At 59.2% G+C, this 15204-nt stretch overlaps 1 protein-coding gene across 1 annotated transcript in view; it reads left to right on the top strand.

Annotated features, from left to right (window-relative positions):
- Nucleotides 1-15204, top strand: part of ROBO4 (roundabout guidance receptor 4) — a 69219-nt gene that overhangs the window by 35502 nt on the left and 18513 nt on the right. The window contains exons 12-14 of the mRNA XM_044996745.1: nucleotides 416-458; nucleotides 4106-4251; nucleotides 6958-7296. Of these exons, the coding sequence (XP_044852680.1) occupies nucleotides 416-458; nucleotides 4106-4251; nucleotides 6958-7296 (528 nt within the window). The remainder of the gene's footprint in view (nucleotides 1-415; nucleotides 459-4105; nucleotides 4252-6957; nucleotides 7297-15204) is intronic.

Here is a 15204-nt window from a genome sequence, read left to right as displayed (position 1 = left end):
GCTTGGTCTTAGCCGGCTCTGATTTCTGCCCAAGCGCTAGCCTGGGAGATGTCCCCAGAAACGGGCCTGTCAGTGCAGGAGATCAGCAGGGGCCCTGCCCTGGGTGGTCTGGGGTGAACCCCAGGGGTTCCCTATCTCAGTGCTGTGGGAGCATGCCCAGGGGTTATCCAGAAACTGGCGCTGGGACTGCTGAGGAGCTGGCCGAGTCCCCAGCATGGCGAGACCGGGTTGCAATCAGCCGTGGGGGCGAGATGCAACTCAGGCAGGGGAAGACAGGGGCCTGCTGAGAGAGGTGGCCAAGAGGGGCAGCAAATGGGAGCCATGCAGCTCAGGACGGTCTGCTGGTACGCGAGCACCCCGGTCATTGCAAGGAGCCATCGCTGTGCAGCTAACAACCTCCCTGCCTCTCTCCCAGGGCTGTGCCGATATGCCAGTGAAGACACCATCGTCAGGCGCAAGTGAGTGACGGCTCGGCCCTACCACGGGCAGTAACCTGCCTGGAGAAAATGGTTTTGAACCCTACGGCATAGGCTGGCCTGTATCCCCACTCAGCGAGCCCAAGGGTGGCCCACTGACAGGGAAGATGCCTGCTTTATTTCTGACCTGCAGCCCCCTGCTATCCCAGCCCTGGGCTCCCCACACAGCTCTGCCAGTGCCCCTCGATCGCAACCATCAGCCCCCTGCTATCCCAGCCCTGGGCTCCCCACACAGCTCTGCCAGTGCCCCTCGATCGCAACCCGCAGCCCCCTGCTATCCCAGCCCTGGGCTCCCCACACAGCTCTGCCAGTGCCCCTCGATCGCAACCCGCAGCCCCCTGCTACCCCAGCCCTGGGCTCCCCACACAGCTCTGCCAGTGCCCCTCGATCGCAACCCGCAGCCCCCTGCTATCCCAGCCCTGGGCTCCCCACACAGCTCTGCCAGTGTCCCTCGATCGCAACCCGCAGCCCCCTGCTATCCCAGCCCTGGGCTCCCCAGTCACCGCTCTGCCGGTGCCCCTCGATCACAACCCGCAGCCCCCTGCTATCCCAGCCCTGGGCTCCCCAGTCACCGCTCTGCCAGTGCCCCTTGATCACAACCCGCAGCCCCCTGCTATCCCAGCCCTGGGCTCCCCACACAGCTCTGCCAGTGCCCCTCGATCACAACCCGCAGCCCCCTGCTATCCCAGCCCTGGGCTCCCCAGTCACTGCTCTGCCAGTGCCCCTCGATCGCAACCCGCAGCCCCCTGCTATCCCAGCCCTGGGCTCCCCAGTCACCGCTCTGCCAGTGCCCCTCGATCGCAACCTTCAGCCCCCTGCTATCCCAGCCCTGGGCTCCCCACACAGCTCTGCCAGTGCCCCTCGATCACAACCCACAGCCCCCTGCTATCCCAGCCCTGGGCCCCACACACAGCTCTGCCAGTGCCCCTCGATCACAACCCGCAGCCCCCTGCTATCCCAGCCCTGGGCTCCCCAGTCACTGCTCTGCCAGTGCCCCTCGATCGCAACCCGCAGCCCCCTGCTATCCCAGCCCTGGGCCCCACACAGCTCTGCCAGTGCCCCTCGATCGCAACCCGCAGCCCCCTGCTATCCCAGCCCTGGGCTCCCCAGTCACCGCTCTGCCGGTGCCCCTCGATCGCAACCCGCAGCCCCCTGCTATCCCAGCCCTGGGCTCCCCACACAGCTCTGCCAGTGCCCCTCGATCGCAACCATCAGCCCCCTGCTATTCCAGCCCTGGGCCCCACACACAGCTCTGCCGGTGCCCCTCGATCACAACCCGCAGCCCCCTGCTATCCCAGCCCTGGGCCCCACACAGCTCTGCCAGTGCCCCTCGATCACAACCCGCAGCCCCCTGCTATCCCAGCCCTGGGCTCCCCAGTCACCGCTCTGCCGGTGCCCCTCGATCACAACCCGCAGCCCCCTGCTATCCCAGCCCTGGGCTCCCCCGTCACTGCTCTGCCAGTGCCCCTCGATCGCAACCCGCAGCCCCCTGCTATCCCAGCCCTGGGCTCCCCAGTCACTGCTCTGCCAGTGCCCCTCGATCGCAACCCGCAGCCCCCTGCTATCCCAGCCCTGGGCTCCCCACACAGCTCTGCCAGTGCCCCTCGATCGCAACCCGCAGCCCCCTGCTATCCCAGCCCTGGGCTCCCCAGTCACCGCTCTGCCGGTGCCCCTCGATCGCAACCTGCAGCCCCCTGCTATCCCAGCCCTGGGCTCCCCAGTCACCGCTCTGCCAGTGCCCCTCGATCGCAACCTTCAGCCCCCTGCTATCCCAGCCCTGGGCCCCACACACAGCTCTGCCAGTGCCCCTCGATCACAACCCGCAGCCCCCTGCTATCCCAGCCCTGGGCTCCCCACACAGCTCTGCCAGTGCCCCTCGATCGCAACCCGCAGCCCCCTGCTATCCCAGCCCTGGGCCCCACACACAGCTCTGCCAGTGTCCCTCGATCGCAATCTGCAGCCCCCTGCTATCCCAGCCCTGGGCTCCCCACACAGCTCTGCCAGTGCCCCTCGATCGCAACCTGCAGCCCCCTGCTATCCCAGCCCTGGGCTCCCCAGTCACCGCTCTGCCGGTGCCCCTCGATCACAACCCGCAGCCCCCTGCTATCCCAGCCCTGGGCTCCCCACACAGCTCTGCCAGTGCCCCTCGATCGCAACCCGCAGCCCCCTGCTATCCCAGCCCTGGGCCCCACACACAGCTCTGCCAGTGCCCCTCGATCACAACCCACAGCCCCCTGCTATCCCAGCCCTGGGCTCCCCACACAGCTCTGCCAGTGCCCCTCGATCACAACCCACAGCCCCCTGCTATCCCAGCCCTGGGCCCCACACACAGCTCTGCCAGTGCCCCTCGATCACAACCCGCAGCCCCCTGCTACCCCAGCCCTGGGCTCCCCACACAGCTCTGCCAGTGCCCCTCGATCGCAACCCGCAGCCCCCTGCTATCCCAGCCCTGGGCCCCACACACAGCTCTGCCAGTGCCCCTCGATCACAACCCACAGCCCCCTGCTATCCCAGCCCTGGGCCCCACACACAGCTCTGCCAGTGCCCCTCGATCACAACCCGCAGCCCCCTGCTACCCCAGCCCTGGGCTCCCCACACAGCTCTGCCAGTGCCCCTCGATCGCAACCCGCAGCCCCCTGCTATCCCAGCCCTGGGCCCCACACACAGCTCTGCCAGTGCCCCTCGATCACAACCCACAGCCCCCTGCTATCCCAGCCCTGGGCTCCCCAGTCACCGCTCTGCCGGTGCCCCTCGATCACAACCCGCAGCCCCCTGCTATCCCAGCCCTGGGCTCCCCACACAGCTCTGCCAGTGCCCCTCGATCGCAACCCGCAGCCCCCTGCTATCCCAGCCCTGGGCTCCCCACACAGCTCTGCCAGTGCCCCTCGATCGCAACCTGCAGCCCCCTGCTATTCCAGCCCTGGGCCCCACACACAGCCCCTCAGTCGCAACCTGCACCCCTTTCTATCCCAGCCCTGGGCCCCACATATGACCCTCTGTAAGACACCAAACAGCTTACAGTCTGCAGCAGCCCCTGCCAGCCCCACCTGTGCCCTGTGATGGTCCTGCAGGCACAAGGGGATGAGGGCAGGCTGGAGGGGGAGCAGATTAGTCTGGTCTCTGCTGGGGGGCATGTGATGGCTTTGTGATGAGAGGCTGCCAAGCTAACACTCCTGTGGCGTCCTGGTGCAGAGAAAGGCAGGTGCCCAGGGTGCTGTGAGTTACGCAGCGCTCTGGGGCTTTTCCCTACAACCGATGACCAGATTCCCTGCTCATGTGGGTGCTGTGCAGCACCTGCCAGCAGGAGGGAGCCAGAACCTGCCCGCTGCCCACCCTGACACACCCCTGCCGGGGGAAGCAGGCCGTACCTGCTAGGGCTCCCCAGGCTGGGAACGCAGAGGATCTTCCCACTCCCCCTGCACTGCTTGAGAGCGCAAAGGGAGCGGCACTGGCCTGCGAGCCTGGCCCAGTAACAGCACATGGCCAGGGCTGGAGTGGGGCACTAGACCTGTGCTAGCCCCTTCCACACGGACACAGGAGGAAGGTGCCACACACTCACCCAGCCCGATGTGCCGGGGCTCGCCGCCTGGTGCCTTCACCTGTCCGTCTCCTCCCCTCCCCAACCCCAGGATGGACGTGAGTGACTCCCCGTGGCTGGCTGACAGCTGGAAAGCCACCTCCTGCTCCAAGACCTTCAGCAGCAGCAGCAGCAGCAGGTCGAGCAGCCAGCTCCTGTGGGCCGAGACCAAAGACAGCCTGGACTTCCACCGCTCCAGTGAGTCCCTGCGGCGCCGTGCTCCTGGCCATTCCCTGCCCGGACAGAGGCTCTAGGGTGACCAGGTGACCCGATTTTATAGGGACAGTCCCGATTTTTGGATCTTTTTCTTATATAGGTGCCTATTACCCCTCACCCCCGTGCCCCATCCCAGTTTTTCACACTTGCTGTCTGGTCACCCTAAGAGGCTCCCGCACGGACCAGCCCACACCTCTCGCTGCACTTTCAGGGCAAAGTCAGGACGTTCTGCAGAGAAGATGATGCTCCCTGTGTGGGATCCCAGGAGCTCGGTCGCAGGCCGGCTGAGCTCCATGTGTGGGATCCCAGGAGGCCAGGCGGGTTCTCTGAATAGGGAGAGGGTGATTTTCTGCTGGGTTTTGCTGTGAGAAATGCAGGGCTTGTCTCCCTGGTGTTCCCCCGAAGGCTCCCCGGAGGACTGGGGAGTCAGCAGGATTCTGGCATCACAACGCCCGTGGCTTCATTGCAGGGGAGGCGATGGAATGACTGGGGCCTTTCAGCTTGCACTTGAATGTTGCGGCAGCGTCTGGCTCCAAACACGTCAGCCCCAGGCCTGCGCTACCTGCAGTCTGGGGGGCAGCTGGCACTTAGGGGCTTTAATTGAGCCCCACACCTCTGGGGGGGGGGGGAAGGGCTGTCAGTAGGCTGGCCAACTTTCTAAAACCGGACACCCCAGCCCTGGCCCTTCTCCGAGGCCCCGTTCCCCACTCGCTCCATCCCCCCTCCCTCTGTTGCTCGCTCTCCCTCACCATCACTCACTTTCACTGGGCTGGCTCAGAGTGTTGAGGTGTGGGGAAGGGTGAGGACTCTGGCTGGGGGTGCGGGCTCCGGGGTGGGGCCAGGGATGAGGGGTTTAGGGCACAGGAGGGGGCTCTGGCCTGGGGCAGGGGATTGGGGTGTGTGGTGGGGTGCGGGCTCCAGGAAGGAGTTTGGGTGTGGGAGGGGGCTCAGGGCTGGGGCATGGGGTTGGGATGTGGGAGGGAATGAAGGCTCTGGCTGGGGGTGCGGGCTCTGGGGTGGGGCCAGGGATGAGGGGTTTAGGGCACAGGAGGGGGCTCTGGGTTGGGGCAGGGGATTGGGGTGGGGTGGAGCTGCAGGCTGGGTGTATCTGTGGGGCGGGGGGAGAGCTGCAGGCTGGGTGTGTCTGTGGGGCAGGGGTGAGAGCTGTGGGCTGGGTGTGTCTGTGGGGCTGGGGGCGGGGTGAGAGCTGCGGGCTGGGTGTGTCTGTGGGGCCGGGGGCAGGGAGAGAGCTGCGGGCTGGGTGTGTCTGTGGGGCCGGGGGCGGGGGGAGAGCTGCGGGCTGGGTGTGTCTGTGGGGCCGGGGGCGGGGGGAGAGCTGCGGGCTGGGTGTGTCTGTGGGGCAGGGGGAGAGCTGCGGGCTGGGTGTGTATATGGGGCAGGGGCTGGGAGGGAGAGCTGTGGGCTGGGTGTATCTGTGGGGTGGGGAGAGAGCTGTGGGCTGGGTGTGTGTGTGGGGCTGGGGGCAGGGGGAGAGCTGCGGGCTGGGTGTATCTGTGGGGTGGGGGGAGAGCTGTGGGCTGGGTGTGTATATGGGGCAGGGGGTGGGAGGGAGAGCTGCGGGCTGGGTGTATCTGTGGGGCAGGGGGAGAGCTGCGGGCTGGGTGTGTCTGTGGGGCCGGGGGCGGGGGGAGAGCTGCGGGCTGGGTGTGTCTGTGGGGCCGGGGGCGGGGGGAGAGCTGCGGGCTGGGTGTATATATGGGGCAGGGGGTGGGAGGGAGAGCTGTGGGCTGGGTGTATCTGTGGGGCGGGGGGCGGGGGGAGAGCTGCGGGCTGGGTGTGTCTGTGGGGCCGGGGGGAGAGCTGCGGGCTGGGTGTGTATATGGGGCAGGGGGTGGGAGGGAGAGCTGTGGGCTGGGTGTATCTGTGGGGTGGGGAGAGAGCTGTGGGCTGGGTGTGTGTGTGGGGCTGGGGGCAGGGGGAGAGCTGCGGGCTGGGTGTATCTGTGGGGTGGGGGGAGAGCTGTGGGCTGGGTGTGTATATGGGGCAGGGGGTGGGAGGGAGAGCTGTGGGCTGGGTGTATCTGTGGGGCGGGGTGAGAGCTGTGGGCTGGGTGTGTCTGTGGGGCAGGGGGCGGGGGGAGAGCTGGGGGCTGGGTGTGTCTGTGGGGCCGGGGGCGGGGGGAGAGCTGTGGGCTGGGTGTGTCTGTGGTGCGGGGGGCGGGGGGAGAGCTGCGGGCTGGGTGTGTCTGTGGGGCAGGGGGGAGAGCTGCGGGCTGGGTGTATCTGTGGGGCCGGGGGCGGGGGGAGAGCTGCGGGCTGGGTGTGTCTGTGGGGGAGGGGGGAGAGCTGCGGGCTGGGTGTGTCTGTGGGGCAGGGGGCGGGAGGAGAGCTGCGGGCTGGGTGTATCTGTGGGGCCGGGGGCGGGGGGAGAGCTGGGGGCTGGGTGTGTCTGTGGGGCAGGGGGGAGAGCTGCGGGCTGGGTGTGTCTGTGGGGCAGGGGGGAGAGCTGCGGGCTGGGTGTGTCTGTGGGGCAGGGGGAGCTCTGCGGGCTGGGTGTGTCTGTGGGGCCGGGGGCGGGGTGAGAGCTGCGGGCTGGGTGTGTCTGTGGGGCAGGGGGGAGAGCTGCGGGCTGGGTGTGTCTGTGGGGCAGGGGGAGCTCTGCGGGCTGGGTGAGACTCATGGAGCCCCTGGAGCCTAACACACCACGTCTCTCCCTTTCTCTCTGCAGCCGTGTCCTTTGACAGGCCGAGCCGGAGCCCCCAGATCCCAGGCGTCCCCCGGGGGCCCGACAGCAGCAGCCTGTACAGGGTGCTCTATGTCGACCTTCCTGCCAAGGACATGCAAACCTTCCACCGCCCCCTGCTGCCCAGCACCCCTGGCCCTCACTGCAGAGCCGCGGAGCCCGGGGGACCCACCGACCCCAGGCTCCGGCCCCATTACAGGCAGAGCCTCGGCATGGAGAGCGGCTGTGCGGGGGGAGCCGAAAGGAGAGGGCTGTGGAAGCCAGCGGGCCCCGGGCCCCCCAGCCTCACCCTGCAGGGACCCTGGGAGAGTAGCAGCAAGAGAGGTAAGGGCCGCGGGAAGTCCCAGCTGGGAGCTAGGGGCTCTGACCTCAGGGTGGCTGGGCCTGCATTCAGGGGCTGCAGGGTGCCACGCAGGCCCAGCGGGAAGGGTTGGCGTTTCCCTCCTGATCCGCTGAGACTGTGGCAACGCGCTGCCCTGCCACACTACACCTTGCGCGTGCTGACACCAGCCCAGACGGCGGGACCGCCATCGACCTTAGCCTGCCGCAGAGCCCAGCGAGCTCAGCCTTTCCCTAGTGTGGCCATCCCACTGGGCGTAAGCCCCGCCAAACAGCCCGGCCACAGCCCGGGGCCGTGCCCCTGGCATTCCCCCACCCCCACTCCAAGGCCTGGGCATGGGCCTGCTCCCCGACCCCGGAGCAACCCTGCGGCTGTTCTGCTGGCATCACCGCCAGGCTGGGCCTGCCCATGGAGGGGACCTTCGCCTGGGCGGTTGGCCAGGGCCTTTCTTCTTCTTTGCCCTTGTCCTGGCTTCACACCGGGGCCTGGGTCTGCACCCGGGACGAGCCCTGTGAGCTCCAGCATGGCTCCCAGCAGGGTGTCGAGGGAGGGGCAGCGCCCTGGCCCAGCCAGTCCCTTCCCCAGGCCCCACGGCACAGGAGGGTGCTGGAGGAGGGGAGCAGTGGAAGCGCTGGCAAGTGCTGCCTGGCTCCTTGAGGCACTAGCTGAGGGAGCATGGGGCTGGTGTGTACCCCAGGAAGGGGGCCAGGATCACACTGACAGCAGGGGGTCAGGAGCCCAGTCCAGCAGCAGCACAGAGCAGGGGGCAGACACGGAAGCCAGGGCTGCTGGGTTCTGTGTGTGCCCCTGTCTGGGCCTGTCCGACGCTGAGCACTGGGGACCAGAGCCCTCGCCCCTCCTCCCCCTCTCCCTGCACCTCTGCGCTCTCAGTCCAATGGCTGAACAGCCCTCAGGCAACGCAAAGTATTGCTGGCATCGTACACCCCCCATGCCCTCAGCAACAGCCCTGCCCTGCATCCCCTCGGCCTGTGCCGCCCACCACCACTGTCCCACATGCCAGCTGCACCCTGTCCTTGCATCCAGCCTCCAGTCCCCAGCTCCTGGCAAACCCCAGGGAGGGAAACACGTGCTGATCCCAGCAGCCTCGCCGCCGTCAGAGGGGCTGCCAATGTGGGAGAGGGAGGCTGCTGTGGAAGGGGTGCTGAGGGAGGCTGGAATTTAATTATCTCCAGAGTTCAGGGACAAGCCGGCACCAGGGAGGTTAGCGAAAGTCAGTGGACCCTGGTTACTTGCCACGAGCTGTGCGGTGAGCGCTTCCTGCCTGAACCATCCCAGGCACTGTCTGCAGCTTGGGCCCCAGCTGCTCTGCCTCTGGGGATTTCAGCCAAGCCGAGTGCATCCAGAGTCCAGTGGCGGGAGGCAGCACCGGGGAGTGACTTTGGTCCCCGCCCCAGACACGTGCACTTGACTGGGCAGCAGGGACACTACACGCTGTGGGGAGCCAACACTTCACCCCAGGACAGCTGGCCGGACCAATCTAGTGCAGGATTCGCTGGTGGAGTCAGATCCCCATGTGATGGGATCCCCCCGGGGTGCCACCTGGGACTGGGGTACCAACGAGCCCTCTGACTCATGAGCCTGGGATCCCTTTGCCACTGTGCTGCTCCCGGTCCTACACCTCCACCAGCATTCACACAGGTAGGGACACACCCAGCTGGAGTTATATGCAGGCTCTCTGACCAGCCACTGCATGCACCAACAGTAGAGCGGCTACAGCCAAAATAACCACCAGCTTCCCAGCCTAGGACCTGCCTTCCCCCGCCCCCACTCCAGAGTACAAACCCAAAATTAGGCCATCTTGCGCTGCACAGGGGACTGTACAATGCAAGCTCATAGAGTTCACCCTTCAGTGTGGAGAGGAAATGCAACAGCCACTGCCCCTTGAGCTAAGATTCCCAAGCACTTATTTCCAAACTTACTAGTTTAGATTAAAACATAACGCAAGTGTATTACCTACAAAAAGATAGATTTATAAGTGATAGCCAACAGATCAAAGCAGATCACCTAGCAAATAAACAAAAACGCAAACTAAGCACTAGAAAGATTGGATATGAATTAGCAAATTCTCACCCTGGCTGATGATACAAGCAGGTTGGCAGATTTTTAAGGCACAAGCTACACTTCTTTTGCAGCTTGGAATCCCCAGGGTTTTCATACACAGGGTAGAAACCACTTTGCCTGAGTCCAGCACTTCCCCAGTTCAGTCTTTAATACGCAGGTGTTTTCCAGACTCCCCCTGTGTGGGGCATGAAGAACAACAGATGATGTCACTCCCTGTCTTCATAGAATCATAGAGTCATAGAATATCAGGGCTGGAAGGGACCTCAGCAGAACTGCTGCCCAGCCATTCGGTCCCTAGTCTGTAGCAGTGCATGGGATTCTTCCGTCCTAAGTGCAGGACTCTGCACTTGTCCTTGTTGAACCTCATCAGATTTCTTTTGGCCCAGTCCTCTAATTTGTCTAGGTCCCTCTATATCCTATCCGTACCCTCCAGTGTATCTACCACTCCTCCCAGTTTAGTGTCATCTGCAAACTTGCTGAGGGTGCAGTCCACGCCATCCTCCAGATCGTTAATGAAGATGTTGAACGAAACCATCCCCACGACCGACCCCTGGGGCACTCCGCTTGATACCGGCTGCCAACTAGACATGGAGCCATTGATCACTACCCATTGAGCCCAATGATCTAGCCAGCTTTCTATCCACCTTATAGTCCATTCATCCAGCCCATACTTCTTTAACTTGCTAGCAAGAATACTGTGGGAGACTGTATCAAAAGCTTTGCTAAAGTCAAGGAATAACATGTCCACTGCTTTCCCCTCATCCACAGAGCCAGTTATCTCCTCATAGAAGGCAATTAGGTTAGTCAGGCATGACTTGCCCTTGGTGAATCCATGCTGACTGTTCCTGATCACTTTCCTCTCCTCTAAGTGCTTCAGAATTGATTCCTTGAGGACCTGCTCCATGATTTTTCCAGGGACTGAGGTGAGGCTGACTGGCCTGTAGTTCCCCAGATCCTCCTTCCCTTTTTTAAAGATGGGCACTACATTAGCCTTTTTCCAGTCATCCATGACCTCCCCCGATCGCCATGAGTTTTCAAAGATAATGGCCAATGGTCTGCAATCACATTCGCCAACTTCTTTAGCACCCTCGGTTGCAGCGCATCCGGCCCCAGGGACTTGTGCTCATCCAGCTTTTCTAAATAGTCCCGAACCACTTCTTTCTCCACAGAGGGCTAGTCACTTCCCCCCGATGCTGTGCTGTCCACTGCCTTATAGAGCTTTAACATATGGCAGGAACCCTTTGTCCCAAACTCAGTTTGTGGAAAAACCGGTACATCCCAAGATGGAGTCCAGAGTCATGTGGTCTGGTTACATGCCCTTGCATACCTTACTGAGTCATAGCAGCCATTACTTACAGCCTGTCTGCAATGTTCACAGGAAGGTTAAGTTCTTCCAGGGCCCATTGTCTTTGCTGATGGGCCATCAGCACTGTCTGGCTTCTTCCTTGTTGTACCAGAAAGTCTAGCTGTGGGTGTCACCCAGAGTAAGCACGCTTGAAATATAGATACATAGTCAATATTCATAACTTCAGATACAAAAATGATACATGCATACAAATAAGATAATCATATTCAGCAAATCATAACTTTTCCACTGACACCTCATGTCAAGGCTGAATCCTCACTCTGTCACTTTGAGTACAGAAGGTGGGGGCCCGCAAGGATTTTGAAAATTAATACTGGCCATTCCAGGCTTGTATTAAACTCCCAAGGTTACAGCTTTTCTCTGACCTTGGCTTGGTAAATGCTGCCACCACCCAAATGCAAAAAAAAAAACCCCTTGGATCCAGGAAGAAGCACTTGGGAATTCCTCCTTGTGGGGTACCCTCAAGCCCTTTCACGCCCCCTGCGGGGAGGAGCTGAGAAAGAAAACAATGGAAATTAGCTGTGCTACCAGCTAATCAAACAACATGTGCACAAACCTCTTAGGACACCAAAAATCCAACCCTGTTCTTAAAAAGGGTAAATTTTATTAAAAACAAAAAGGAAGAAAATACATCTGGAACTTAGGCATTTTGCTAAATCATAAAATAAATAATTACAAACATTAAGCATCAAGATAGCTCTCTTGAGGTTCAGCTTAAAGGTTACAAGCAAAACAAAAGCATCCAGGGTTAGCACTGAGGAGCTCCACAAGCCAAAATAAAGAAATAACCCTAAATGAGTCTATTTAAACATGCCCTGTCCAATGATTTCTTCTAGGTATGGAAAATGAATTTTTATACCTGGTTCAAGCCTTACACAGCATTGCTGCTCTGGGTCTCCTTCTCCGGAGAACAACAGACAAAAGGAAAGTTTCTTTCCCAATTTTAAAAAGTTCTAGCCTCCCATTGGCTCTTTTGGTCAGGTGCCCACTTTTTCTTTTTCTTTACCTGGGGGGCTTTTTAACCCTTTACAGGTAAAGCAAGCAGAGAACAGCTGCCAAGAGGGATTTTACAGCTAACTGGCTGGCTGGCTGTCCATCAAAGGGAGCTCCGCCCACACACACTTCACTTCACATGACCCATCTGGTACAAAATGCACCATAATTATGCCATAATCATATCATAATAATATTGCTGTGAAGAATATGGGGTGCAGTGTCACCCCATCCCTCCAGCCCTATAGAGTTCTAGAGAATTTAAAGTCCATCAGGATCACCTGCTCTGACTTCACAGAGACCCTCATCCAGATGCCCTGTCATCTAGCCCAGTAACTGGTGTTTGACTGGGTGCTGAACCTAGCTCTTTCGGACCCAGGCCTCTACGAACACCTGGCCCAGGTGCTGGAACTAGGGGTGCTGGGGGTGCTGCAGCTTGAGGTAGTAATAACAACTCAAACACATGGTTTCCACCTTCAACACCCCCACTGCTTCAGCACCACTGACACCTGGTTTCATAGGAAGCGAATTCACCAATTTCCTTGGTCAAGGAAGGACGGTTGAACAAAGAAGATGATTGAGTTCATAATCTCTCATAGCTGGGAATCATCCATCAGCAACTGCAGAACTTATCGGTCTGCCAAGCCTGGCAACAGCGACCACTAATTAGTCTCTGCACGTTTCTGTCTTAGATTAACGAGCATAGGCAAAGCGACAATTGGGTTACCAGAATTCAAATGATCCAACCTAAAATTCAATAGCATTCGAAACTGCTGTGCAATTGAAATCTCAAACAGGTTTGAGACTGCCAAAGTATGCTGATTCTCCCTCCACTGGATGGGCTTCAGATCCCAGATAACAGTTCCACAGGAATGCCACAGATTCCTGCTGCCTGGTTTCCCTTATGTGTCTTTACATCTCTGTGGATTTTGGTGGATTCGCCAGGATCATTTTGCATGGAATGGGTCAACTCAGCAGCAGCCTTAATGTCAGGGTCCCGCAAAGCTGAGAGTGGATTTACCAGCTGGCTGACATGGTCCCTCCAGCGTGCCACACACTCCACCTCTGCACTGAGTAGCTGATCAGAACTGGAGTCGACCACACCAAATGAAAGATCTTTCTTGGGGGTAAGCTCCACAAGTGTTTGCAGAAAGAGGCCACGTTGTTCCTGGCAGAAGATTCCTCGAGGGTGACAGCATTGACTCCCATAAGAGCTTTGCGGTCATATTGCTATGACTGTCCTTGGTCCCCAAAATGACTAAGAAGCCCTGGAGCTCCATTAACACCTTAGCCGTGTTTGAACAGTGTTGCATGGCTCATTTGGGAGGTGATATGGTCATGTGTTGTAAGCTAAATAACATTCGTACTCAATCAATGCACGAAACAAGGACTGAAACAAGCCTGAAAAGGAGCTGGACACCAGTCAGATGAAGCATCTCTGAATGATCAAAAATATCAAATGGTTCAAACTCAAGTTGAATGAAGAGACCCATTTTCTAGTTACACAGGTCCCGCTCTCTCAAACAGTCGCTCGGCGCTGTAAGGGGACACAGTCATCTGCTCTGAATGCCTATCAGCTTCCCTGCAAAAATCACCTTCGATTTGGAGCTAGATGAAAAGGACACCCCGGAGGATCTACAATACGATGGCTGGATGCTGTCGACAGACACCTGTCCCACACTGGCATCCTGCCTTGTCATGCACCAGATTCGGCTCATCATGGAGTCGCAAACATGTTCAGTGATCTCTACGGTGGCCAGGCTACTAGACAATCACAATGATCCCTTCTGGTCTTCGAATCCATGACTCTAGGAATCCGCATGGCCCCTCCCTGTACTCTGGGGCCAGTCAGGGTCCTGCTCAGCACTGGTGTAAGGAATGTCTGCGATTGCAGTACGGGTAGATCTAGCTAGATCAAAGCTACCTGGGGGACCGCAGCAGCGAAGTTGCGGCAGCACCGGCAGTGGCTGCTTGAGAATGTACCCGGGATCCTGGGTGGGCAGGGCTAGCCCTGTACCACCCCCAGGCTGCCATGGCTTCACTGCTGCTGTTACCCGAGTTTGCTTTGATCTAGCTAGATCTGCCCTTTCTGCAAACACACCTGCAGCTGCTGTGTAGACAGACTCATAGGCTTGAAAGTTATATCGGCAGTCAGGGATGTGAACCAACAACACCCTGACCGGGGTAGCTCTGCCCACCTAACCCCCGGAGTAGACACAGCTGTGCTGACAGAAGAGGGCTTCCATTGACGTTGTCAAGCTGTCTGGAGTGGCTCACAACCGTGAGTGCCGACTCAGGGCAGACTGGCACAAACCCCAAACTGGTGGTGTGTTCCACAGTTAGAATTCCCCAACCCAGTGACAAGTGTGAACTCCTCCAACACTGTAACAGCCTAACCATGGAGTCACAGACAGTCCCCTTGGGCACTCCAGTCTATCTTGCTTTTGTGATAGATGGTCCCTTACACCAAAAACCACAACACTCAGGTTATCGCCAGTCCCAAAGGACAAATCACTGACCCCAGGTCAATGACACCTCAGCTCTCAAACCCAAGACAACGCCTGTAGCCAATCCTATAGTAAACTAACTAAAGATTTATTGGGTAAGAAAAAGAAATGAGAGATATTGACAGGGTTAAAGCAGTAAACACACACACACAAATGAGTTACAGTCTTAGGTTCTAAAAGGTAACAGACGTTCCTATAATCAGCAAGCTCTGTATGGCCTCTCTCTTGCATACCCTTAGAAGTCTTTGCCCCGCAGAGTTAAAGCAGCACAGAGATAAAGTTCCTTCTGGCCAGGCATTTTGATTCCCTTCCCCCAGAGTTCGAAGGGATGCGATGAGCTCGTCTACTCTTCAGGGATATGAGGGGAGCAATCAGCGAAGTCTTTTGTGCACCGATGTCCCACAATGGCTTGTCTGGTGTCTGTAGACCTTTCGTGTGGGCAGGAAATGACACCTCTTGTGGTGAATGAGTATTTCACACCTGGCCGTGCTTCCTTATGACTCGGGGCTTTGCAGGTTCATAGCAAACGCTTCTCTAGTTACAGAGAAAATACGTAAATGTTGCCCTATAACATGGGATACAGATGTTATATGTGAGATTTAACGCATGCAGCAACTCACAAGCATGTCATAAAGTCCCAACACTGAACACATTATAACTCTAACATCTGTTGTAACACACTGGTGAGCCAGGCGGGTTTCCAGCTGGGCATTTGTCAGGGAGGCCGGGGGGCCTTGGCATGAGCTGGCCCCCCGGCCTGGCAGTGTCACAGACGTAGCTAATGTTCTCTTCTGACAACGTTGGCTGCATCTACGGGACACAGCTAAGGTAATAATTGGAGAAATACCAATCTCCTAGAACTGGAAGGGACCTTGAAAGGTCATTGAGTCCAGCTCCCTGCCTTCACTAGCAGGACCAATTTTTGCCCCAGATCCCTAAGTGGC

This window comes from Mauremys mutica, chromosome 22, assembly GCF_020497125.1.
Source record: "Mauremys mutica isolate MM-2020 ecotype Southern chromosome 22, ASM2049712v1, whole genome shotgun sequence".
Lineage (NCBI taxonomy): Eukaryota > Metazoa > Chordata > Testudines > Geoemydidae > Mauremys > Mauremys mutica.
This window is presented reverse-complemented; position numbering and strand designations above follow the sequence as displayed.